At 35.6% G+C, this 25,432-nt stretch overlaps 1 protein-coding gene across 2 annotated transcripts; it reads left to right on the forward strand.

Annotated features, from left to right (window-relative positions):
* Nucleotides 1–221: 221 nt before the first annotated feature.
* SPDL1 (spindle apparatus coiled-coil protein 1) lies at nucleotides 222–21,416 on the forward strand (the record flags this gene model as incomplete). Of its 2 annotated transcripts, XM_082651067.1 has the most annotated exons (11): nucleotides 225–383; nucleotides 2,165–2,341; nucleotides 6,732–6,926; nucleotides 7,770–7,919; nucleotides 8,019–8,117; nucleotides 8,194–8,304; nucleotides 10,274–10,414; nucleotides 15,352–15,455; nucleotides 16,054–16,241; nucleotides 18,173–18,512; nucleotides 20,981–21,416. In XM_082651067.1, 11 exons carry the CDS (start codon nucleotides 225–227, stop codon nucleotides 21,126–21,128), a joined length of 1,812 nt encoding a protein of 603 aa, XP_082507193.1. The 2 variants fall into 2 exon arrangements, with proteins under 2 accessions (XP_082507194.1, XP_082507193.1); XM_082651068.1 differs by lacking the exon at nucleotides 20,981–21,416 and having other exon boundaries at nucleotides 222–383; nucleotides 18,173–18,711.
* Between the last annotated feature and the right edge of the window lie 4,016 nt (nucleotides 21,417–25,432).

The following is a 25,432-nucleotide window of genomic DNA, read 5'->3' on the forward strand; positions in this document are numbered from 1 at the left end:
AACAAAATAGTCAGACCTGGCTCTTAGAACAAGAATGCAAATTTGACCATTTAAAAGTCAGGAAGAAAATCTTTAATGCTGTGTTTTTATATAGCAGTGGTATTGAATATATACATACACACACGACACACAAACACACACATATCTTTTATTATTGATATGGAGTTTTTTGTTTAAGCTTAAGTACTTTTATTTCCTCTATTTACAATAGACAGGAAAAAATCATGGAGGCAGATATAATAGCAGATCTTCGATGCAAGCTCAAAGAAGTTGAAGAAGAGCGACTAAAAGCTGCACAGTATGGTTTACAACTAGTGGAGAGCCAGAACGAGTTGCAGAATCAATTGGATAAATGTCGTAATGAAATGATGACCATGACTGAGGTAGGACACTATATTCCTCTGTTTACAAAGATGTGCTTAGCTACTGAAGATCTGTGTTGTCCAGCAATTATTAATATTATTTTTATTTTCTGAGGATTTTAGGCCTAGTTCCCACCCATCCCCATTAAAAGGAAATGAACTAAATGAATTTCTAATATTTTTTCTGACTCAGTGTGTTCTGAGTTTAAAAAATAAGTTATTTTCACTCTCTTTACTACATACTGAATTTTAGACTTTGCTTTGTCTGCACTCTTCCTAGGTGATCTCACTTGTTTCATAGTTTTTGGTAACATCTAAATGCCCCATGATTGTTACACCAAGTCCTTAGTTCTCCCCTAAAGTTTAGAATTTTGTATTCAATTGCCCACTAATGGGCATCTCAGACTTAACATAAACAGAATAGTTAATTCCCTGCCCACTAACCAAACATGCTCTTGCAAAATTCTTTACCTTACTTAGTAAATGTAATAACATTCATCCAGTTACTTGAGCCAGAAATCTAGGAGTTTTACTCAATATCTTTCTGTCCCTTATTTCTAGTATTTAATCCATTAGTAAGCTCTAAGAACTTGACCTACAAAATATCTATACCACTGCCACTCTAGTTCAGACCACCGTCATCTCTCCCTTAGATTACTACTGTAGCCTTTTGACTAGGTTGCCTGCTTCCTGCATTTGCCATTCACACCATTCATTCTTCACACATCAGCCAAGTGGTCATTGAAGAATATACAAAAGATCATGTCACAGCCCTGCTGAAAGCAAAGAGCAGCTTCCAGTTTTATTTACAACAAAATCCGAGCTCCTTACCTGGATTTGTATATCCCCATGTGATCTGACCTCTTTCAACCTTTGACCTCATCTCAAACTACTTTCCTTTGTTCTTAACTATACTAGTCCTGCCTTATGGGCCTTACAGGAGCTGTTGCCTCCATCTGAGTGGTTCATCCCCCACTGTCATGAGAGACATGACATGAGAGGGAATTTTGTCTGTCTTGTTCACGGCTGTATCCCTAATATTTGGCATATATTTATTGAAAGAATGAATAAGTCAGTTTTATTTAATAAATGCTGAGTATTGTATTTAAACTTTGATCTCAAAGTTTAAATATATCAGGGAAAAAAAACTAATGGCAACCCTTTTTAAAAATTTTCTCGTATTAAATCTAGTTTTATTTATGTTATTTTTTAAAGCTTGTTGAAGAAGTTTGTACTAATGCCCTTTTTATCTTTAAACTTTCTTGACAGTAAGCAAAAGCTCTCTTAAATACTACTTTTGTCTTAGCACTGTATTCATCTGAGTGGTGTTATGAACATTTATGAACATTTTTCAGATGACTACATTCTGAAAGTGAGAGCTAATTCAGTATTTCTGTTTATACCTTGTCCACTATTTCTTCATTTTACTCAGAGCTACAAGTAGAGCACATTATTATCAAACCAAATAGTTCTCACTAGGAAAACTTAAATGCTATTAATTTTTTTTTTTTTCCTAGCAGAGAGCACTTGACTCATTGACAGCCTTAGAGCACTTTTTACTTCGTTGGCAGGACATAGAAGCAATTACCATATCCCTAGCACGAACGTTAATATAGTCTCAAAATACCTCTAGGGTTAACATTAATACTAACTACAGTTATTTCAGATTTAACATGTGGTTGTTACTTAGAAAGCAGCAAATGTGTGAAACAGGAATGATTCAGCTGAAGGTGAAAACTGCTTATGTGTGATGGCTTTAAGTTATTTTTATGTAATTGAATTATAATTGAATCTCTTTTCAGAATTATGAACAAGAAAAATATACACTTCAGAGAGAAGTTGAGCTCAAGAGTCGAATGTTAGAAAGTTTGAGCTCTGAATGTGAAGCTATTAAACAACAACAAAAAATGCACCTGGAGAAATTAGAAGAACAGCTGAGCAGAAGCCATGGGCAGGAAGTGAATGAACTAAAAAATAAGGTTTGGATATCTCTGTGTTTTAGAACAAAAATATTTCATGCTTATGCAACCATGTGTAAACTTTAGGTGATAGAAGATTTTCTTAGTAACATCTATGCAAAACAGCTGAGATTAAGGGCTCCATCATTTTAATATTAGGAGTGGGAACACTGAGAAACAATAGTTCACCTAAGAGACTTGTATAAATAACATTCTATTAATTAAATAGGATTATTTAATTTTAGCAACTGAGTATTTGTTACGGAGTTTTAGTTTAGTGGTCAGCATAACCTCCTTGCTTAGAGTGCTTAGTATGCTAGTCCCTTTTCAGAAAGACTAGTTCCCTAACCTTCACTGCAACTAGTGGCATACTTTATAATTCCACAAAAGAAGCCAATAGTTTTGGTAAATTAATGTACATTAGAGTTGATACTTTATAGTTTGTTTATTGAAGATAAACTAATACATATGATCCACTTCTTACACAATTCCATAAGGGAGGTACCATTATTATCTCCATATAACAGATGAGAAAACCAATGTTTAAACAGATTGAGTAAAGTTGGATAAGATTATAGAGCGAGAAATTAGCAGTCAAAATTTGCACTGAGGCTGTCTGATATCAAAGCCTGTTTCACTGTGTTTCATGTACCATCTTTTAAGATGTTTATATATACCTGTACCACCTATACTGTTAATTAATTCTCATTAAATTGACTCCCTTTTTAAATGTTTTCTCATTTTAAGTAATGGTATCAATGAAATATATTTGAGCTGGTTATGTTTTGTCCTAATATGCAGTCAAAGATAACTATCAAAATATGCTTTCATGTAATACTTAGAATCATCTTGCATACCACTCTGACAAATAATAATTCAGCTTCTCTGAAGTTTCTCTGAGTTAAGACACCAATAACTGTTAATGATGCTGTTTTTTTTTCCTGGATATTATTTTCAGTTTAGCAGTAATTTTCATTACCTAAACAAAAAAGAGTAATGTAGGAAATATTCAGCGTCTGAAGTAAAGCCAGTTATAGAGATGGCTTTTTGGTGGAGTAAAGACTAAATAATTCAAAAAAATATTTTCAGTCTTATTGATGTTCTCAAATTACTTGTGCCAATAATTTGGAGTTTTATTTGCTATCTTTCTTTCACTTATTTCTCATATTTAATCCATCAACAAGTTCTCAGAACTTGAGCTATGAAATACCCATCTCTGCTATAACACTGCAGTCCAGCTCACCATCGTCTCTCCCCTACTATCCAGGCAGCCTGCTTCCATCATTGCTGTCATACCACTTATTCTTCACACGGCAGCCAAAGTGGCCAGGAATCCAGACCTACTCTGATTACTTGTATGGATTATTTATATGCTTATAAAACAAGGCATGTCACTGTCTGTTAAAAGATGCCTAGCCTTGGCCAAATAGGAAACCCCAATCATCTCACCATACAATAAGTTTGGGTCATTCAGTGATGTTTTTCAGAAGAATGTCCACATTTCAACATAGATCAATCAGCTGAAATTTTTATTTCACATGATGAAAATAGAAAAGGGAAAAGAAATTATGCTAGAAGCCTCTTATTTTTTAAATAGAAAACAAATACCAGGATATATTCTAAGAATGTTGAGACCCTATTGAAGAGAATTCAATATAGATGATAATGAGAACCCTGGACATCAAGCAAAAGCTTTCTATTGATAACAAACCATTCAGTGAGTGTTAAGTGTGGTGCCACATGTTTTACCCACCCAATCTCAGTTGAGAGCCTCACAGTAACGCAGTGATGGTAGGTACGATCACTTAACAGTTTTACATTTGAGGAATGTAAGTGAGACAGGTTAAACCTAGGCCTGACCCTAAAGCTTCACCCTTCTGCTATAAGTTCGCTCCCTTTAAACAGGCATACCTCAGAGATACTTCAGAGTCAGTTCCAGACCACCACAAAAAAGTGAATATCACAGTAAAGTAAGTCACATGAATTTTTTAGTTTCCAAAGTAGTCTATTGAAGTGTGCGATAGCATTCGGTCTAAAAACAACAATGTATATACCTTAATTTTAAAATATTTTATGGTTAAAAATGCTAACCATCTGAGACTTCAGTGAGTCATAATCTTTTTCTGGTGGAGGGTGTTGCCTCCATGTTGATGGCTGCTGACTGATCAGGGTGGTGGTTGCTGAAGATTGTGGTAACTGAGGCAATTTCTTAAAATAAGACAACAATGAAGTTTGCTGCATCAGTTGACTCTTCCTTTCATGAGCGATTTCTCTATAGCATCAATGCCGTTTGCTAGCATTTTATCCACACTAAAACTTCTTTAAAAATTGGAGTCAGTTGTCTCAAACCCTGCCGCTACTTTATCAACTAAGTTTATGTTATATTCTGTATCATTTGTTGTCATATCAACAATCTTCACAGCATCTTCACCAAGAGCAGATTCCATCTCAAGAAACCACTTTCTTTGCTCATCCATAAGAAGCAACTCCTCATCCATTAACATTTTATCATGAGATTGCCGCAATTCAGTCACATCTTCAGGTTCCACTTCTAATTCTAGTTCTCTTGTTATTTCCACTATATCTGCAGTTACTCCTTCACGGAAGTCTCGAACCCCTCAAAGTCATCCATGAGGGTTGGATTTAACTTCTTACAAGTTCTTGTTAATTTTGATATGTTGTCCTCTTTCCATGAATCACAAATGTTCTTAATGGGATCTAGAATGGTGAATCCTTTCCAGAAAGTTTTCAATTGACTTTGCCCAGATCCATCAGAGGAATCACTATCTTAGATAGCTATAGTCTTATAAAATGTATTTAAGTAATAAGAATTGAGAGTCAAAATTACTCCTTGATCCATAGGCTGCAGAATGGATGTGTGTTACCAGGCATGAAAACAATATGAATCTCGTTGTACATCTTGCTTGGGTGACCAGGTGGATTTTCAGTGAGCAGTACTATTTTGAAAGGAATCTTTTTTCTGAGCAGTAAGTCTCGACAGTAGACTTAACATATTCAGTAAACCATGTTGTAACCAGATGTGCTGTCAGCCAGGCTTTATTGTTGCATTTATAGAGCACAGACAGAGTAGATTTAATATAATTCTTAAGGCGCCTAGGATTTTCAGAATGGTCAGTGAGCATTGGCTTCAACTTAAAGTCACCAGCTGCATTAGCCCCTAGCAAGAGAGTCAGCCTGTCCTTTGAAGCCAGGCACTGACTTTTCCTCTCGAGCTCTGGAAGTTCTGGATGACATCTTCTTCCACTGGAAGGCTGTTTTGTGTACATTGAAAATCTATTGTTTGGTGTAGCCACTTTCAGTGATTATCTTAGCTAGATCTTCTGGATAACTTGCTGCAGCTTCTAAATCAGCACTTCCTGCTTCACCTTGCACTTTTTTTTTTTATGTTATGGAGACAGCCTGTTTCATGAACCACCTTCTGCTGGCTTCAAATTTTTCTTCTGAAGCTTTCTCCCCTCTCTCAGCCATCATAGAATTGAGGAGAGTTTGGATTAGGCTTTGGCTTAAGGGAATGTTGTGGCTGTTTTCATCTATCTAGACGTCTGAAATTTTCTCCATATCAGCAGTTAGACTCTTTAGCTTCCTTATCATTTGTGTGTCCACTGGAGTAGCACTTTTAACTTCCTTGAAGAACTTTTCCTTTGCACTCACAGCTTGGCTAACTGTTTGGTGCAGGAGGCCTAGCTTTCAGCCTGTCTCAGCTTTTGACATGCCTTCCTCACTAAGCATAATCATTTCTAGCTTTTGATTTAAAGTGAGAGATATGAACACTGAGAGGCCATTGTTAAGGTTAGTAATTGGCCTAATTTTGAGTTGTGTCTTGAATAGGGAGGCCCTAGGAGAGGGAGAGAGATAGGAATGACCATTCATTCGGTAGAGCAGTCAGAGCACACACAACATTTATCGATTAAGTTCACCCTCTTATATGAGTGTGGTTTGTGATGCCCCAAAATAATTACAATAATAACATCAAAGATCACTGATCACCATAACAAATATAATAGTAATGAAAAAGTTGGAAAGATTATGAGAATTTCCAAAATAAGGCACAAAGACAGGAAGTGAGCAAATGCTGTTGGAAAAATCGCTTGGTAGACTCGGCTTGGCTCAGGGTTGCCACAAACCTTCCATTTGTTAAAAAAAAAAAGCAATATCTGGGAAGTGCAATTAAGCAAAATGCAATAAGACAGGGTATGCCTGTATTCTTAGTGTTCCAAGATTTGGAACTATGTAACATTTTGGGAAAAGGAGTTAAATAGTCTTGTTCAGCTTGACTACCTTCCAAAATAGTTATCCTGCAGATACCAGAACAATTTGTATTGCAATTGTATGTTCTGATGACCTTCACTACCTTTTGATTTATAGATTGTGATTTTTTTTTTTACCTTAGTTAGAAAAACTGAAAGCCGAACTAGATGAAGCTAGGCTTAGTGAAAAGCAGCTGAAGCACAAAGTGGATCATCAGAAGGAACTCCTTTCTTGCAAATCAGAGGAAATGAGAATAATGTCTGAACGTGCACACGAAAGCATCTCTTCAGAGATGCTGGCTCTTCAAATTGAGCTAACTGAAATGGAAAGTATGAAGGTAATTTTTATGGCATGTGTATTCTGGAGTTTTCTTTTTTTCCCTTGTATATTTTTCATGTTTTTGTAATAATCCTTATGAGCTAGTTTTAAGGCTGAAATATTTTTTGGCCTAACTTTGATCTAACTAATTAAAAAATGTTTTACAGAATTTTTATTTTTTTAATTTTTTAAAATAAATTTATTTATTTTTAATTTTTGGCTGCATTGGATCTTTGTTGCAGCGCCTGGGCTTTCTCTAGTTCTCTACTGTTTGTTGAGGTGCACAGGCTTCTCATTGCGGTGGCTTCTCTTGTTGCAGGCTCTAGGCGCGTGGGCTTCAGTAGTTGTGGCTCGCGGGCTCAGTAGTTGTGGCTCGCGGGCTCTAGAGCGCAGGCTCACTAGCTGTGGCGCACGGGTTTAGTTGCTCCACGGCATGTGGGATCTTCCCGGACCAGGGCTCGAACCCCTGTCCCCTGCATTGGCAGGTGGATTCTTAACCACTGCGCCACCAGGGCAGCCTTACAGGATTTTTAGATGGATTACTTCAAATAAAGTAAAGCTTTAGGTTACATGATTATGTAAGGCAGACTTTACTTTTAGATTAATAAAACTTCTGGAAGAATTTAGACATTTATCCTGATCCTAGTTTGTGTCATAAAAGCCCAATATAAAAAGTTGGTAGCATGGAAGTTGATATGTATATGAGTATAATTTTTTAAAAATTTTATTATGCACCTTATAACCTTTGACTATTTCTTAGTTTTAGTTTTGGGTGTGAACCACTGCTGATAGATAAACTGAACAGCTGCTAAATGAAGGATTATTCAAGAGAGTTTCTTCTTTTTCCATTCCTGTTGAATAGACCACCCTCAAAGAAGAAGTGAACGAACTACAGTACAGACAAGAACAACTAGAACTTCTTAATACTAATTTAATGCGCCAGGTAGACCGGCTTAAAGAAGAAAAAGAAGAGCGAGAGAAAGAAGCAGTTTCTTACTATAATGCCTTAGAGGTGTTGTGATTACAGTAACATCATCTTTTCCAATTTATAATAAATTGTTTTCTTGCTAATCTAATCTCTATTAGCTAAATTGTTTTCTTTTGAACTTAGAAAGCTCGTGTAGCAAATCAAGATCTTCAGGTGCAGCTAGACCAGGCACTCCAGCAAGCCTTGGACCCTAACAGTAAAGGCAACTCTTTGTTTTCAGAGGTACTTAAAATATTCCATTGATTAAATTGGCATTTCACTTAATAAAAGCATAATTAAACATGTTAATATTTTCTAGGTGGAAGATCGAAGGGCAGCAATGGAACGTCAGCTTATCAGCATGAAAGTCAAGTATCAGTCACTAAAGAAGCAAAATGCATTTAATAGAGAACAGATGCAAAGAATGAAGGTACAGAATTATTATGATCAAAGATTTATTAAACCTATTTTGAATCAGCATTACATGTACAAATATATCAAAGAAGGCATCTTTTCCTTCAAGGAATATACTTACATAATTATTTCTAGAACTGCATGATTTTAGAAAAAACTTTTTAATTGAATGAAAGATCCCTTTTATATTTTATTTTAAAAAATTAATTCTGTGTAGATTTAGTAGTGGTATTTTTAGCATCCATTGATTGATTGAGTTTTTAATTGTTACTCACTAGCCTTGCCAGAGAAATTGAGCTTTTAATTGTTACTCACTAGCCTTGCCATTAGCTCTTTCTTTGTAGAGTGGGAAAAAACAAGTATTAAAAAGTTTTTCTTTCCTACTGTTGGCCTAGTTTCTTTCTGAGGGTAGCCCTAAGGTTCCTACTTCAACTAAAACTAGCTCTCTCACAAATCTTCAATTCTCCCACAAAGGCTTAGTTATAGACTGAAATTTGAATTTCCTTTCCTTGTAGTTTCTCAAGTCAAGCATATAATCCCTTCTGATTTTAAGGGTTTGTTGGGCGTCATTTCAGTCAAACAGCTGGTAACAGAAAAACGTGCTGAAGTTAGAAAGATTCCAGTATTGTACCAATCCTTAGACTCCTGATCCCTGACCTGTTGTGCCTAACTCTCCTGAGGTGGTAACTAGAAGTCTGTAAGGCTTCCCGCCTCTTTTTCAGGATGATGAGATTCACCAAAGAAATAGGAAAGGTCAATGATTAAACTTTGGCATTAGATGAACTTGGGATTGAATCCTAGTCTGTCACTTGTTAGTTGTGTGACCTTGAGCAAGTATTTTTATTTTGCAGAGCATCAGTCACCTCATCTGTAAAATAGAGATGATACAACTTGACTCTTAGAGTTGTCCTGGAGTTAAATGAAGTGCTGACTTAAACAATAGTTGTGGCTTTTATTTCTAAGGATTTTAACTGTGCCATCTGGCTTACTGAGGCTCTCCCCTATCTGGGAATTGTTTCTTTGTAAATTTTCTCATATTTTCTCTTTCTTTTCTTTTTGTATTTGTTGGGCTACTGTTATTAATCTCTGAATGTTCCCGTGATACCCCAGACTGTCTTTAGACACAGGTAGCATTCTGAATCTTCTGAGGCTAAATGTGTCTAGCCTCCAGTTTGAAGCAGGAACAAAGAGTGGTCCTTAAAAATGTTAAAACTCACCTTTCTCTCTTACTTGTAACCATAGCTAAAACTTTGTATCATTGCTCGCTTTACTCAAAAATGTATTTAAATTAATTGACATTTTTTAAGAACTACAGAAATTTCCAAAGGCAGAAAGGATTGCTAGGTTTAGATTTTAGTTAATTTCCTTCTGATTGCTGTGTAACTCCAAGTTTAGGTGGAGTCATAATAAGGTAAGTTGATTGCTGCTCTTACAAAATAAATTTATACTTGTATTAAAGGTTGCTTCAGTATCCTTAGATTGCCTTTTACCTTTGCTTTCCATCCTTGTTCTTTGTGAATCGAACATTTGTGAATGTGAGTAGCTTAATAATTTCCCCCCTTAATACTACTGAAGTTAATCAAAATTTTTGAGAAACTGCTTCAGACCCTTAATGAGAGTGCATATGATGAGTACAGCACAGCATTTGGCCAGGCTCATTTACTGCATAAGTGATGTGCTTCCAGACCACAGCCATGCAGCTCAATTATGTTTCACAGAAGTACAAATAATTGTTATGGACTTCAACTATCACTCATAAGTAGTCTAAATAAGTACTAAAGAGTTATGTCTAACTAGATTATTGGTATAAAATGTTTTCAAATTTTTCTAGTCTAGTATTAGACTAGAAATAGCTAATTAGTTTAGCTTCCAAAATGAGGTCAAAGTAATACAGTATAAAATATGAACTGTATCGAAAATATGTTTATCAGACTTTTCCTCTCCCCCACTCAATTTTTATGGGAGGAGGGATTTTTTTTTTCTAGTTACAAATCGCCACATTGCTACAAATGAAAGGGTCTCAAGCTGAATTTGAACAGCAAGAACGGTTACTTGCCATGCTGGAGCAGAAGAATGGGGAAATTAAACATCTCTTAGGTGAAATTAGGAATCTGGAGAAATTTAAGGTATGTATAAACACCTTTAAAAAACACAGCCAAATTTTGGTTTGAGTATCTTAATCCTTCTAACTTGAACGAGTTTCTTTATTATGTAATTAACGTATAATTTCCGTTGAGATTTACCAATATTTAATGTTTTCTTCTAGTTTCTTTATGCTTTTCATATCTGTTGCTGTTGTAAATTGTAACTCAGTTATACTCAGAGTGCCCATATCTTTAGTGTATACATATGTATACATACATAGTTTACATACATATACCCCCTTATAATTACTCCCCAGCTCACGATATAGAATACTTCCAGCACTCCAGAGCAGCACTGTCATGTCCCTTTTAAGTGAGTCCTCCCACCTTCTAACTTTGTATCAGCTTTACATGTACAGATACTCTTGAACTTCGTATAAATGGAATCATTCATTACATACTCTTTTGCTTCTGTCTTCCACTCAACATTCTGTCAGTGAGATTTGTTCCTCCTGTTGAGTGTTACCAGTAATTGATTCTTCTTCGGTGCTCTCCACCTGTTTTTTAATGGATGCATAGTAATACTTTTGTCACATTGTCCAATATTATGTGGCAACTGGAATTCATAGAGGTCTTTAATACGCTATTTAAAATTTTTTGAAATAAATTCAAAGTCCCAGAAAAGTCATGAAATTATTTCTATACACCCTTCACCCAGATTCCCCAATTATCAATTTCACCACATCTGCTTTTTTATTTTCTCTCTCTCATGTGTGTACATTTTTATCTTAAACATTTGAGAGTAAGTTGCAAACCAGATACCCCTTAACCCTTATGTTGTACCTCAGTGTTGAAGCTTATCATTTTACATAACCGTAGTATTGATACAATGATCAAAATCAGGAAGCTAACATTGATATGTAGTTTTGGCTAAGTTGCCTTTTATATTTTACCAATTACCACTAATGTCCTTCTTGGAAAACAAAAATACCCAAATGCTTTCCTTTCTAGGGTCCAGTCTGTGATCATTGTCTTTTTTTTTTTTTTTTTTGCGGTACGTGGGCCTCTCACTGTCGTGGCCTCTCCCGTTGCGGAGCACAGGCTCTGGACGCACAGGCTCAGCGGCCATGGCTCACGGGCCATGGCTCACGGGCCCAGCCGCTCCACGGCATGTGGGATCTTCCCAGACCAGGGCACGAACCCGTGTCCCCTGTATCGGCAAGCCGACTCTCAACCACTGCGCCACCAGGGAAGCCCCATATGTTGTCTTTAATTGCCAAGTCTCTTTAGTCTCCCTTAACCTGGAACAATTCTGTAGGCTTTCTTTAACTTTTATGACCTTGACATTTTTGAAGAGTACAGCCGTTTGCTTTGTAGATTTTCTCTCATTTTAGGGTGTGTGTGATATAATTAGATTCAGGCTATGTATTTTTGATGGAAAACTACAGGAGTATTATTATACCCTTCTCAATGTGTACATCAGGTGGCACATAATGTCTGTTTGTACCGTAACTGGTTATATTAACCTTGATTGGTTGTGGTTATGCCAGCAGGTTTCTCCAGTGTACGGTTATGATTCTTCCCTTTGTAATTAATAAATATCTTGGGGGGAGTTACTTATACCAAGTATATACCTGTTTTTCCTTATACTTGAACATCCATTGATGATTCTTGCCTGAAACAGGTTCTGTGATGATTGCCAAATGATCATTTCATCATTCCTTCTACATTTATTAGTTAGAAGAATAATAAAGGGATTGAAAAGAACTTTCCTCCTCGCTTATTTATTGATATCATATAGCCTCATGAATTCTTATTTTATCCTATGGATTGTAGTCTGTAACTTCTTTATTTACTCTGATCGCCCAGATTTGGCCAGCAGGAATACTTCCTTATTCTGGCACAACAAGATATTCCTAGCTCACCTGCCCCAGCCTTGGAATCAGCATTTCTGCAAGGAGCACGGGTTCCTTTAAGTGGACAATGGCACTTAGAAACCAAGAAATGGGCACTAGATGTGCTTATTGCTACTGGAATGTTATCACTTCTAGACCCTTTTAGCAGACAGAACTAGAAGTCTGTGTGCATATATTTAGTGTATTTATGTATGTGTTATATGCATATTTATGAATGTTTTGTGTGAATAGGTTTGTGTGAGTATATGTATTTATATATATATATACACATAAGAAAACCTTGATTTCATACTTAATAACTCCAGTTTGAATCTGATACCACAGGCTTCATTGCCTACCCCGTTTTACCCACCAGTGAAAAACCTGGCGGTTATTGTCCTCAATATATTTGCTTATTTACTCATTCTTAGAATACATATATTGATAGTTTCAGAATTACCCTACTCACTGAAGTTCAGGATTTGTTTGTAGTTCTTTTTGTTTTTAGCCTGAGGGTATATAGTCAAAATACTGTGTTCAAAAGTTAACTTGGGTTTTTTTTTTTCCCCTCCTCCCTTACTCCTCTTTGGTATGAGTGTGTTATGCATCTGAAATACAGTTAGGTAGGTTTGTTTCTGTTTCTATTTTGTTTTGTTGCCCTCCATCCATCCTTGTTGAATTTATGTATATACTTTTTTCCATGTGAAACATTAACAAGGTTCTAAAAGAACTATAAAGAAGATACACTCAGAGACATATCTGTCTGCCCATCCCTCCTATGCTGTTTCCACCCCACCCCTTTAGGTAGCCAATTTCATTTGTTTCTGATTTACTCATGCTGTTTCTTTTTGCAAAAAGAGCAGCTTTATATAGGCTTTATTTTCTCCCTTTTTTTTTTTGGAAAAAATGTAGCAATAACACAGATAGTCTTTTATACTTTCCTTTTTTTCATTTAACTTTAACCTGGAAATCACTTCATCTCAGTTTAGAGAGACTTCCTAATTCTTATTAACAGCAACAAAGAATTCCATTGTATGGATTCTCATACATTCTCCTGTTTCTGGGTATTTAGATTATTTCCATTATTTTGCAGTTATATACAGTGCTATATATACAGTGCTACAAAGTACATTTTGCATAGATTTGCATTTCCTTATTGTTGTAGATGTATCATCAGGGATAATTCCTACAGTGCAATTGCTGGGTAAAAAGTAAATTAATACATAGTTTTGTTAGATGTTCCCAAACTCCTCCACATGGCTTGTACCAATTTAGATTCCCGCTGGCAATAATGTATCATAGTGCATATCATTGTTTTATAGGTGTATTTATTTGCCTGTGTGTATAGAGGACTTAACACGTTTTCTTGTAGTATTTGTACAGTTTCACTTTTTACATTTAGAGATCTGATCTCTACTGAATTTTATTCTCGTGTATAGTGTGAGATATAAGTTGAGTTTTATCTTTTCCAAATAACTAGCCAGTTGTCCCAGCATCATTTATTAAGAAGTCAATCTCGGTGGCAGTGATTTGTTTATTTATTTACTTTATTTATTTATTTACTGGCTGCATTGGGTCTTCGTTGCTGCACGCGGGCTTTCTCTAGTTGCGGCGAGCAGGGGCTACTCTTCGTTGCAGTGTCCAGGCTTCTCATTGTGGCTTCTCTTGTTGCAGAGCATGGGCTCTAGGCATGCAGGCTTCAGTAGTTGTAGCACGTGGACTCAGTAGTTGCAGCACATGGGCCCTAGAGCTCGCAGGCTTCAGTAGCTGTGGCGAGTGGGCTCAGTATTTACAGTGCATGGGATCTAGGGCATGCAGGTTCAGTAGTGGCTCGCGGGGTCTAGAACACAGGCTAAGTAGTTGTGGCACATGGGCTTAGTTGCTCCACAGCATGTGGGATCTACCCGGACCAGGGATCAAACCTATGTCACCTGCATTGGCAGGCAGATTCTTAACCACTGTGCCACCAGGGAAGTTCCTGTGGCAGTGATTTAATATGACACCTATACCATATATCAAATATCCATTTATGCTTGAGTCTATTTCTGGATTTTCCATTCTATTCCACTGGCCTACTTCTCTGCACATCAGACTCATGCTTTTAATTTTAGAGGTTTTATAGTATGTTTTGTCTGGTAAGGCTATTCTCCCACCATAGCTTTTCTTTCTCAGCATTTTTCCTGGCTATTCTTTCATGTTTGTTTTTCCCTATGAACATCTTGTCTAGCTCCAAAAAAAATTTGTTGGCATTTTTATTAGGATTGCATTGAATTTATAAATTAACTTAGGGAGCACAGATATCTTCACACTAAAGAATTAATTAAAGTTTACAAATGACAAATTTTGTAAACATTAATAACCTTTTAGGCATTCTAAATTGTAGCTGTTAGTGTATCATAAAATTTTAAGTTTATATAACTTTCTTTCTCTTGTAAGAACTGTTGAAAGGACTGCAATTTTGGTTAAATTTGCAAAACATCTCTTGGCAGGTGTATGTGGCTCACTAGTGGACTCTGCACTATACTTTGACAATTACAGCTTTAAATTAGGGGCTTTTACCTGCAATCTCTGAAATTGTTTACACGTTTTTAAGCAGAGTTACATTTTTTTTTCCCCTAGAGAAATTGTACAGAGATTCCATCAGAATCTCAGAAGAGTGGGCACCAAAAATAACTGTAAGGATCTCCACTCTTTTTTATATTTTTGTAATTTATGGCTTTGTCATAAAGGCCAGAACTAAACCCTGTGAGTATTTGTTTCTTCCATTTTAAAAGCCAGAAGAGAGAAACCAGAGGGAGGATACAGGTGTACTTAGAACCACAGGCTTTGGAGACAGATCTGCGTTCAGATTCTCTCTTCTCAGTTTACTTGCCTGTAGCATTGTGAGCCAGTTCCCTCATCTGTAGGAGAGGAATGCTCATTCTTGTACCTACTTCAGAAGGTAAATGAGTTAAGTGGATAGTGCTTAGCACAGTGTCTGCCATATGATAAGCATTCAATAAGTGGTAGCTGATACTATTATTAATAAACCTATGCTAACCTAATTTGTTACTTATTTTAAGTAATAAGAATTGTTTTCTTTAGAGTTTATATGAAAGTATGGAATCTAAGCCTTCAGCCAACTCTGTTGCTCTGGAAGATGACACCTATTACACAGATTTACTTCAAATAAAGCTTGAAAACTTAAAGTAAGTGTTGGGGGCCTGGGAAGACAGAGACTTTTTTGACTTGCTTATAATAAGTGGTTATAGTTTCGTTTTTAAATTGCCAAAAGAAAATTCCAGAAAGGAATGGCAACAGAAATACCTCTGTGTAGCAAATGAGATTTATTCAAGATATAATTAGTGCTGGTTATTGAAGAAAAATACTTTCAATGAATAATGAAATGTTTTTAGTTCTTTATGTTTTTCATAAAGCTTTTCAGATTAGTAAGTAAAAAAGAACTTTAAAGTAGAAAATGTTCTTATAGTCTAAATTTTTAAAGAATAAATATCATGTAACTTAAAACTTAAAGGAATTTATTTATACATGCGTAAATGTGGAAAATATGCCCCCCTTTGTTCATTTCCTTTGAAATGAGATTGTTTTTCTAATTTGAAACTGCTATTGTTAAATATAAAAAAGCTTATTTTGCTTATTGTTTCTTTGTTACTAAAAACCCAGGGAAATACATTTTACTAAGAGTTCAAATATATAATATAGTAAATAATTTGTAGTAACTATTACACTTGCTTATTGTGTTATTTTAATATTCCTTGGTTCTCTTTTTTTTTTTTATTAATATAGCAAAGAGAATGAAAGCACTAAAGGTGAATTGTCCATCCAGCGAATGAAAGCATTATTTGAGAGCCAGCGGGCTCTGGATATTGAGCGAAAACTTTTTTTGAATGAAAGGTGCCTCCAGCTTTCCCAAAGTGAAAATATGAAACTGAGAGCTAAACTAGATGAGTTAAAACTGAAGTATGAACCTGAAGGTATGTATGTCTCATATTTTGTCTTTTCTATCACAAGAAGCTCTGAGAGATCATATCATTTTTTTTTCCTTGCTACAGCGTTATGCACATCATATTACAAACTAATTTGGCTATGTATCTGTATTTAATAAATTTATTGCTACAAAATGTGTAGGAAAATTCAAAGAAACTGGGTACTAGATGTGCATGAATATAATGGGTATTCTTTTTGGATATCTGTATAGTAGAACCTTGACATTTGAGACTTTTCCATTTAAGATTGCAGCATCTTACATAATACCAAAGAGTTCAGTTTTGTTGAGGCAACTGATGTTTGAGAGCTATATTAGTTAATACTAATGTTTATAGAAAACTTAAAATAATGGAGACTTAAACAAGATAGGTATTTATTCCTCTCCCTGATAAAAGTCTGGAGGGGGCATTCTAAGACTGATCAATGTCAGGATCTAGGCTTCTTTTGCATTGTTCATCAACATATATCTCCTTGAGCAGAATTTAGTTACATGGCCTTACCTGCCTATAGGAGTAGCAGAGAAATTCAGCCTTGATTCTCAGGGTCCATGTTCCCAACTAAATCTTTGGGATTCTATTAAGGAATAGCAGGACGGATATTAGAGGACAACTATCAAGTGTAATCACTGAGATAGGAAATAGCCTAAGCATGTAGGCTCTGCATATGACACATTTTAAAAAGTGATTTTACATTATGTAAATTAAAAAATAAAAGGCCCAAAATAAAAGAGTCTAAGAATGTGATGGTTCTTAGACCAAAAAAAAGTTCTGTTACATGTTTTAGGTTATAGATTTTTCAGCCCCTATACTGTTCACATGCCTACAACTTTCTCTTCATTATTATTTCAGTGACTGAAGTGATTCTCAACAATAGTGGGGAGGTTGTCAGCAATAATAAGGATTCTTTATAGTTTAAAAAAGCTTCTTTTTCCCTTATCCTTTCTCCCTTCCCTGATTAATAGCCTGTCCTGATTAAGAATTATCCATTTCAAATTTCAAAGGTCTGCTGTGAACTGAATACAGCAAGCAGGAGGAAGTATAATGAATCTAGATGGTGTGGATTTCAAAGGAGCAGTGCTAGAGAAAGGGAAAATACTGATTTAAAAACAATAGTGATACCAACAGGAACACCAGCCCCACATTCAACCATGGTTTCTCCAACCTCACCAATATTTTGATATTGAAAATGAAAGACACATTGGTATGGGGGTACAGAAAAGGTATTAGAACAGTTAATTCTGTGACTATGTATATGGACCCGCATAAGGGATGGAATGATGTTATGTTAATCCTTATAAGACACAGTATTGAGTCTTCACTCAATGGGTGCTTTTAATCCCCATTTTACAGGTAAAGAAAACAAAGCTCACGCCTTAGATTAAATGTGAATGCATATAGCACATTAACACGGTGCTTTACACTTAGTAGTTGCTCAATAAATGATGACTATTATTATTCAAGGTTTAAAAAAAGAAAATACAAAGCTCAGAGAGGTTAAGGACTTTCCCAAGGTCACCCAGCTGCAGAGTGTTGTTAGCACTAGGATTAGTACCTGGATTCCTTGACTCTTCGCCACTATATCCTTCCTGATTTCCATGGTGAGATCTTATGAAGCCCCATGCAACTTTTATCATAACCCTAGAAGAGACATTTAAGTGTTCATTCCTAGAGAGTCAAATATATTGAGATCCTAAGGAAAAATTTATAGCCAGATAACCTCGAAAAGATATAGTTACTGGAATCCATGAAAAACAAAGGATTAAAGACAATGTATTTCAGTAAGGAGATGAATGGGTTTTAAAGGAATGGAAGTGGGAAAAAAGGAAAGGAAAAAAATACATTTATAACTAGTTTTACCTTATGTTGATTGTGTGTTTGATTTATTGACTAGGTCTATTTTTAATTGGTTTTGTTCTCAGAGAAAATTGAAGTGCCTGTACTCAAAAAGAGGCGTGAGGTACTTCCTGTGGATATAACCACCCCTAACGATGTATGTACCACCAGTGCTGTTGAGGAAGAAGTTTATAGATTACCACCTAAGAAAGAGGAGGTACAGTCCTGTCCTAACAATTTAGAAGATAACTTGCAATTGGAAAAGACAGTTTCTGTAAGCACATCAGGAGTCATTCTGTCTCCTTACAAAAATCTGTCCGTGGGTCCTCAGCCAAGGAAGGAAAAGAAATGTGTGAAACTTATAGGAGTTCCAGCTGAGTCGGAAGCCTTAAGTGAAAGAAGTGGAAACACCCCTAACTCTCCCAGGTCAGTGTCCTCTTTCCTTCAAGGCAGTGAGCAGCCTTCTCCATCTCTTCTCTATCGCTGCATGAACTGCACTATCTGTTTCTTTATCTATTTTCTTAGTATTGCATGCAGTATAATTCCCCAATTTCATCTGCCTACCTTCCGATTTTCTAAAACTTTAAGAAAGACTAAAATGATTACAGGGGAAAAGGACTCCTGAATAAGGAAATTGTTTTAAAAAGTAACACTTTTCTATGTCATGAGGCAGAAATACCCCAGTCTAGTACCTCTTTGAATGTTTTGTTGGTTTGAATAAATGTACAGTTTTATTTTTTTCCTGGTTCAAGAGTTGCCGTGAAAAAAAATTAACTTATCTCCTAAAAGGGCTTTCCATTAGTCTAAGAAATTTCAGCCTTCCAAAAAACTGTTAGGTGAAATGTTTTATGGCTTTCGAAATTGTTTATCCTAAGCCTTCAAGAATGTGCTTTAATACCTATTCTGACATTTTAAAATATCACAGGTAATTCATTTTCAATTTACACCCAAACTTCAAAGCCTCTAGTTTCTGCATAATTGAGTTTGTGACTAAAAGAGGAAGTGTCAGACGTGTGTCTGTAGGAATTAATGTTTTAAGGACCTTATCCTTTAAAAAAAAAAATTAAAATAATAGAAGGCAGAAGGTAAGAGAAGTGAGTGGAAGGAAAAGGTAGGTACAGTGGCTGAGGTTAGGGTGGTATAAGAAACACGTTCTTGGGCTTCCCTGGTGGCTCAGTGGTTGAGAGTCCGCCTGCCAATGCAGGCGACACGGGTTCGTGCCCCGGTCCGGGAAGATCCCACGTGCCGCGACTGGGCCCGTTCATGGCCCATTGGCCATGAGTCATGGCCGCTGAGCCTGCGCGTCCAGAGCCTGTGCTCCGCAACGGGAGAGGCCACAACAGCGAGAGGCCCGCGTACCGCAGGTGTGTGTGGCAGGACCAAGAATGGGCAAAAAAGAAGTGAATGTGGAAAATGGAGAAGGTAAAAAAAGATGGTAAAAGATGAAGGATGTCTTTATGCAGTGGAATGAAAAATGTAATTAAAATAAATAGACATTCTAAAAATTAAGCATATTGATGTGAAAATAGTTAGCTTGGATTGTCTGCTATGAAAGGAGATCTTTAAGGTACTCCCAGGGTCAGTCTTTGATGGAGGGGTACAGAATAAGACATTTTACTAGTATGCATTCGAATTGAAATGGTAAGACATAGCCCACCTTATGTAAAAGGGCTTTCTTGTATGTTTTATCTGATTTGTCTTCAAGTCTTCCGTGCTACTAAACAGTATTCAACAAAGAAAGCACTTCAACAATATTGCAGTTATTAGAATTAGTAATAGGAGTAATGTATTACTCCATTTCTTGAAATTTTATGTAATCACATTATAACCCATAAGTCACATAAAATCAAAGCTTAATATTCTCAAGGAAGAAGCAGCTTTAAATGAATGATATCTGATACACACATGGTTTCGAGTAGTTCTGAAGTGAATTCAACAGGTTATGCTTGTATATATGTGATTCACTGTGTATGTGTGTTTTGACCATTGTATATTCCTGGAGGTGAATTTCCAGAAATGATCAGTGCAAACCTTACTATCTACGTTGTCTTCATTTCTTTTTCTGCCTTTTTTTGCTTGATAAAAATTATTTAAGCAAATGTATTTAGCTACTTGTTTGACTCAAGTAGCATGTTGGAATGCTTTTGTCTTGCTAAACAAAAACAAATAAAATAGCAAAACATTTGTTTGTGTGTGTGTGTGTGTGTCCATCTGCTAACTTTAGATGTTTCCAACCTTTTGCTCTCTGCATGCTTAACTTAGACACACAATCCTATGGTAATATTGTAATAATAAATACGGCTTTTATTGGGAACTTCACTATTGCATGCTTTATAAATTTAATTGATGCTCTTGTTATAAAATATCCTTATAGGCACTTTAAAATATCTCTTCACTTTTTTTTCTTAAATTATTATTTTGCTAGTTGAAATTCAATTTGAGTTTTTTTAATGAGATAAATAGACGTCTATTCATGCAGCCCAGGATTCCTTGTTAATTTTTGTCTTGCGTTTGCCTTTTGTAAGTCATGTTAACATTAAAATACTGCTCTAGCATTAAAATTTTTTTTGTTAGTTGTGTTTATCATGATAGGCACCCTCATTATATTTTAATTCTTTAATTTAGGCCTTGCCATGGCTTTTTATTCAACCTTAAAGACATTTCTTTAGACATCTGAAAAATTAAGTCTATTGATATAAAAAGGTTCTTTTAGTGCAGCAGTGACTTAGTTTTTTTAATGGTATTGAAGTCAACTATAATTTTTCTCCTTATATACCTAAAAAAAAAAAAAATCACCATGTCTCATTAAGAGGTCCATTATACTGGTGGATTGTTTCTTCTTTAATTTTTCCTAACCACATTTGAATTCAGAGTGGATGCTTTAATGCCTGTAGGTTAGCTGCTGAATCAAGGCTTCAAACAGAAGTTAAAGAAGGGAAAGAAACTGCAAGCAAATTGGAAAAGGCAACCTGTAAGAAATCACACCCTATTGTATACGTGTCCTCCAAATCAACTCCAGAGACCCAGTGCCCTCAGCAGTAAAGACTTAATAAGAGTAAGGTACCACTTGCCCAAAAGATTGCTCTGGAGGTTAGTTAAGATTGTCTTTATCTGAAGTATACCATCTTGTAGCTTATTTCCTTCTACTCATTGTGCCAGGAACTGGCACTTTCATGCTCCTTTCACCAAACATTCAAAATGTGGTTGTGATTCTAACCAGGAGAGTTCCCTAAGTGATGAACTATGAATCACAGTGAAGAAACCATTAGCTGAAGGAAAGTGTTATTACAAATTTATTGGTTACATTGTATATAGATTTTTAAAGTACCTTCAGAGCCATATATATTTGAAAAGAGAACACATTAACTATTATATTTTTCTATGTACATTTTTATGAACGTAGTTTTTCACTGTGTCGTGAAAATAGAAAACTTGGTTTAAAAATATATATTATATTGTAACTAGATTTTGTCAGCGTGTAAAGCACATATGTTCATCTTTGTATTCATATACATGATTTAAATTTTGTCTCAATTACATGAAAAAAATAATTTTGAAATTTAAAATAAAACTGCTATAATTTATCCCCTTTTTGTTTTTTTACTTTGTATGGATAATAGCATGTTATCAAAGGGAATAAAGGAAGAAAAAAGAAACTTCAGGGATTCTTAATTCCCTGGTACATATAATTTATATATATATATATATATATATATATATATACACACACAGACACACACACAATATATATTTTCAATTCTAAACTTTACAAATAAAGACTTTTTCCTGTAAATGATTATAGCCTTGTCTATAACTTAATTTCATGTATACATTAAGTGGGTGTATTGGAAGTTTATTTTAAGGAACTGCATTTTGTATAAATAGGGAGGCTGACAAGTCCAAAATCTACAGAGTGGGCTGGCAGGCTGTAGACCCAAAGAAGAGCTGACCGCACAGTTCAAGTCCAAAAGCTGTCTGCTGCGAAAGATTCCCTTGTTCAGGGGAGGTCAGCCTTTTGTTTTATCCAGGGCTTCAACTAATTGCATGCGTAGGCCCACCCACATTCTGGAGGGAAATCTGCTTTACTCAAAGTCCACAGCTTTAAATGTTAATCTCATCCAAAGGAACTCACAGAAACATCTAGAATGATGTTTGACAACATATCTAGGTTTTGTGGCTCAGCCAAGTTGACACATACTTAACCATTAACAGTGGGTTAATTAGATGTCTATTGAAATATGTTAGGCGAAAGGAAATTGCCTCTCACTTCTAAATCAACTAATAAACTTTTAATTTTAATTTGCTATAAAAAGTATACTCTAAGGAAGTTAGAAATTTCATATTAAATAATATTTCTTACAAAAAGAAGTAGCTGAAGGCACTAGAGAACAAATAATTTTAACCTGAGGATAATAACATGAATGACCACCATATTCCTGCATATTATAGAATGTAGATCAATTCCTTCCAACATTGAGTTTTTATCATGAGTTAGGTGCTAGTGGTGCAAAAGTAAGCCTTCAGAGCTCACAGTTTAATAGACCCAGATAGATGAGTAGTGGTAGTTGGTACTATTAGTAGTAATAATAGTTACATATAACATTTGAATAAATCTAATGTGCCAAGCACTCTTAAGTCCTTTCACATATTACCACATTTAACCCTCCCAACATCTCTATGAGCTAGATATTATACCTTACTGATCCTCATTTTACAGATGAGGAATTCAAGGGCTCAAAAAGGTTAAGTTATTTGCCCAAGGTCACAAGCGTCAGTAAATGATGAAAAGAAGTAGAGTGGTAGAGGTTGTAATAACGTGTACAGGGTTCTATAGGAACAGAGAAGGAAACAAGAAACTGCCTCTGGGGGCTTTTTTAAATTTTCATAATTTCTAAGCTGAGATTTCTTCAGTGGTTTCCAAAGGCACAGAGAATAGCATTACAGGTGGAAGAAATAGCTGTTCAACCAATAAAGGTATGACACGATATCCCTAATTCAGGAAACTGAAGATTTTGAGATGGCTGGATGTATAGGGCTTGCAAAGAGCAGTAACAGTAAACTGAATCTGAAGAGATAGCTAGGAGCAAAACCATGAAGAGTGTGAGTTAGGGAAATCTATTTTACAAACGAAAATTTACAAAGACTTATAAACAAATTGAGCAAGTGTGATTGAGAGTTAAAGAATAGGGATGACAAGAGAACATTATCCATCCAGCATCTGCCTTATCACTCATGGGGACTGAAGCAATTCTACTGAGTCTTGAGTCTTTTAGGAATATATTTTGAAAAACTGCCACACTAAATGATGAGAAGCAACTGAATAATCAATATAAGCAAAGCAATTACTGAACAAATTTAAAAGGTTGAATAAACTGTTCAATTTATTTTCATTAAAAATACTCTGGAGTCATAATGGAAAATGAATTTAGAAAAAGATAAGAAGGGAAGCCGAAAAGACTAGTTTGGCCATTTGGTAGTCCAGGTAGGAAATACAAGTATGAACTGAGGCAATGGCAGTGGGAATATAGAGTGGTGGTTGGATTTAAGATACCGTTTAAAGAAGCAAAGTGGTCAAGAGTTGGCAAAATAGGACATGGTACTCTGTGGGAAAGGGATATATCTGCTACATGTGCATTAGTGGTGGTGGTAACAAAAATAGGAGTGGGAGGTATTTTGATTTTGATGAGGACTTTTATTCAGGTACCAGTGGGGTGTCCATGTTGGAGTCAACGGAAGTGTTCGTGTATGTTTACGTAATCAAAAATAATTAGTCTGTTTTTCAAACCTTTATTTTTACAAGGAAAATGTAAAACTAACATGACTATTCTAGTAGGCACTTTTTTTTCCTCATCATTATTCAAAAAGTGGCCTTATGGTCAAATGTTTATAATCATAGCCTTGATTTATTGTTTACACTAATTATACATCATGAGCCCTGTGTATGGGCCTAGAACAAAGATGACAAAGTAATTATGTTTTCTCTCCTCCAGTAAGGTATTGGTGGAAGGGAGCTAATGTTTATTGATTTGCTAGGTGACTTACCTATGTTATGTCTCTCAGTACTACCTAGTTTAGCCTAATAGTGACTGTTGTAGCATCTGTAGTTAGACTACTTAAATTCAGATCTCAATTTCTCCATATAAATGTTAGACTTTAGCAGGTTTATGACTCTGAGAGTAGTTTGTTTAGGTAATCCTTTAATATTTTAATTTTTTTAGAATTATGTAAGATATGTGGATCCAAAGTAAAATCTACAAGAGAAGGTATATTTAAGGAAATACAGCTTCCATCACTGTTTCCTTCTCCCACCAGGAACCATTTAAATTTCATGGTTTATTTTTCCTTTTTTTTTTTTTTTTCTTTCTACATAGCAGATATAGATAGTAGGTAGGTAGAATCTCCATTCTTTTTCTTAGATAAAAGTAAAATGGTGGGTGATATCAGAGAGGAATTGTGGATAGGAAACAGCAAAAGCCTGTCCCTCCACAAAATCAGCCAATAAACTAGCAAGGACAGTCAGAACCAAATTTTTTAGACTCTGGAAACTAATCAAGGGTTTACAGCAACGAGGTGAACAATTAATCAAGAAAAATCAGCTGAGTCTTGGCATTTCTGGAAATCTCTGATGAATCACTAGGTGATCACTAAGCTAATGAAATGGAGATTTCAGTGGTCAAACACAAGGAACCCAGACCTTACAAAATTAGTTTAGAAAAGTCATTTTAAAAACTGGAGCAATGACTATAACAAGCAGCAACAACAAACTAGGGAGGGAGGAGAATCTGATTTCTAGCATGGTCACATTATAATTCTCAAAGTGTTCAATTTTCAACAAAAATTACAAGACATGAAAGAAACAAGAAGGTATGACCCATACATAGGAAAAAAGAAATTAATAAACTGTCCAGGAGGAAGCCCAGACATTGGACTTGCTAGACAAAAACTTTAAATCAACAATTTAAAATATGCTCAAAGAGCTAATGGAAAGCATGCACAAAGACCTAAAGGAAACCATAAAAGCAATGCCAAGTAGAGACTATCAACAAAGAGACAGAAATTATTAAAAGGAGCCAGATAAAAACTCTGGAGTTGAAGAGTACAATAACAAATGAGAAACTAGAGAGATTCAACATCAGATTTGGCCAATTGAGATTATTTAGGCTAAAGAACAGAAAAGAATGAAAAAAGTGAGCAGAGTTTAAGGGACTCACTGGACACTATCAAACATAGCAACATACACATAATAGGAATCCCAGAAAGAGGAGAGAGAAAAGGGCAAGAGCATATTTGAAACAAACAGACAAGAAAACCCCAGAAAATTGCAGTCCAATATCCTTGATGGACAC

The sequence above is a fragment of the Grampus griseus genome (genome assembly GCF_964374135.1).
Source record: "Grampus griseus genome assembly, chromosome: 3".
Classification (NCBI taxonomy): Eukaryota; Metazoa; Chordata; class Mammalia; order Artiodactyla; family Delphinidae; genus Grampus; species Grampus griseus.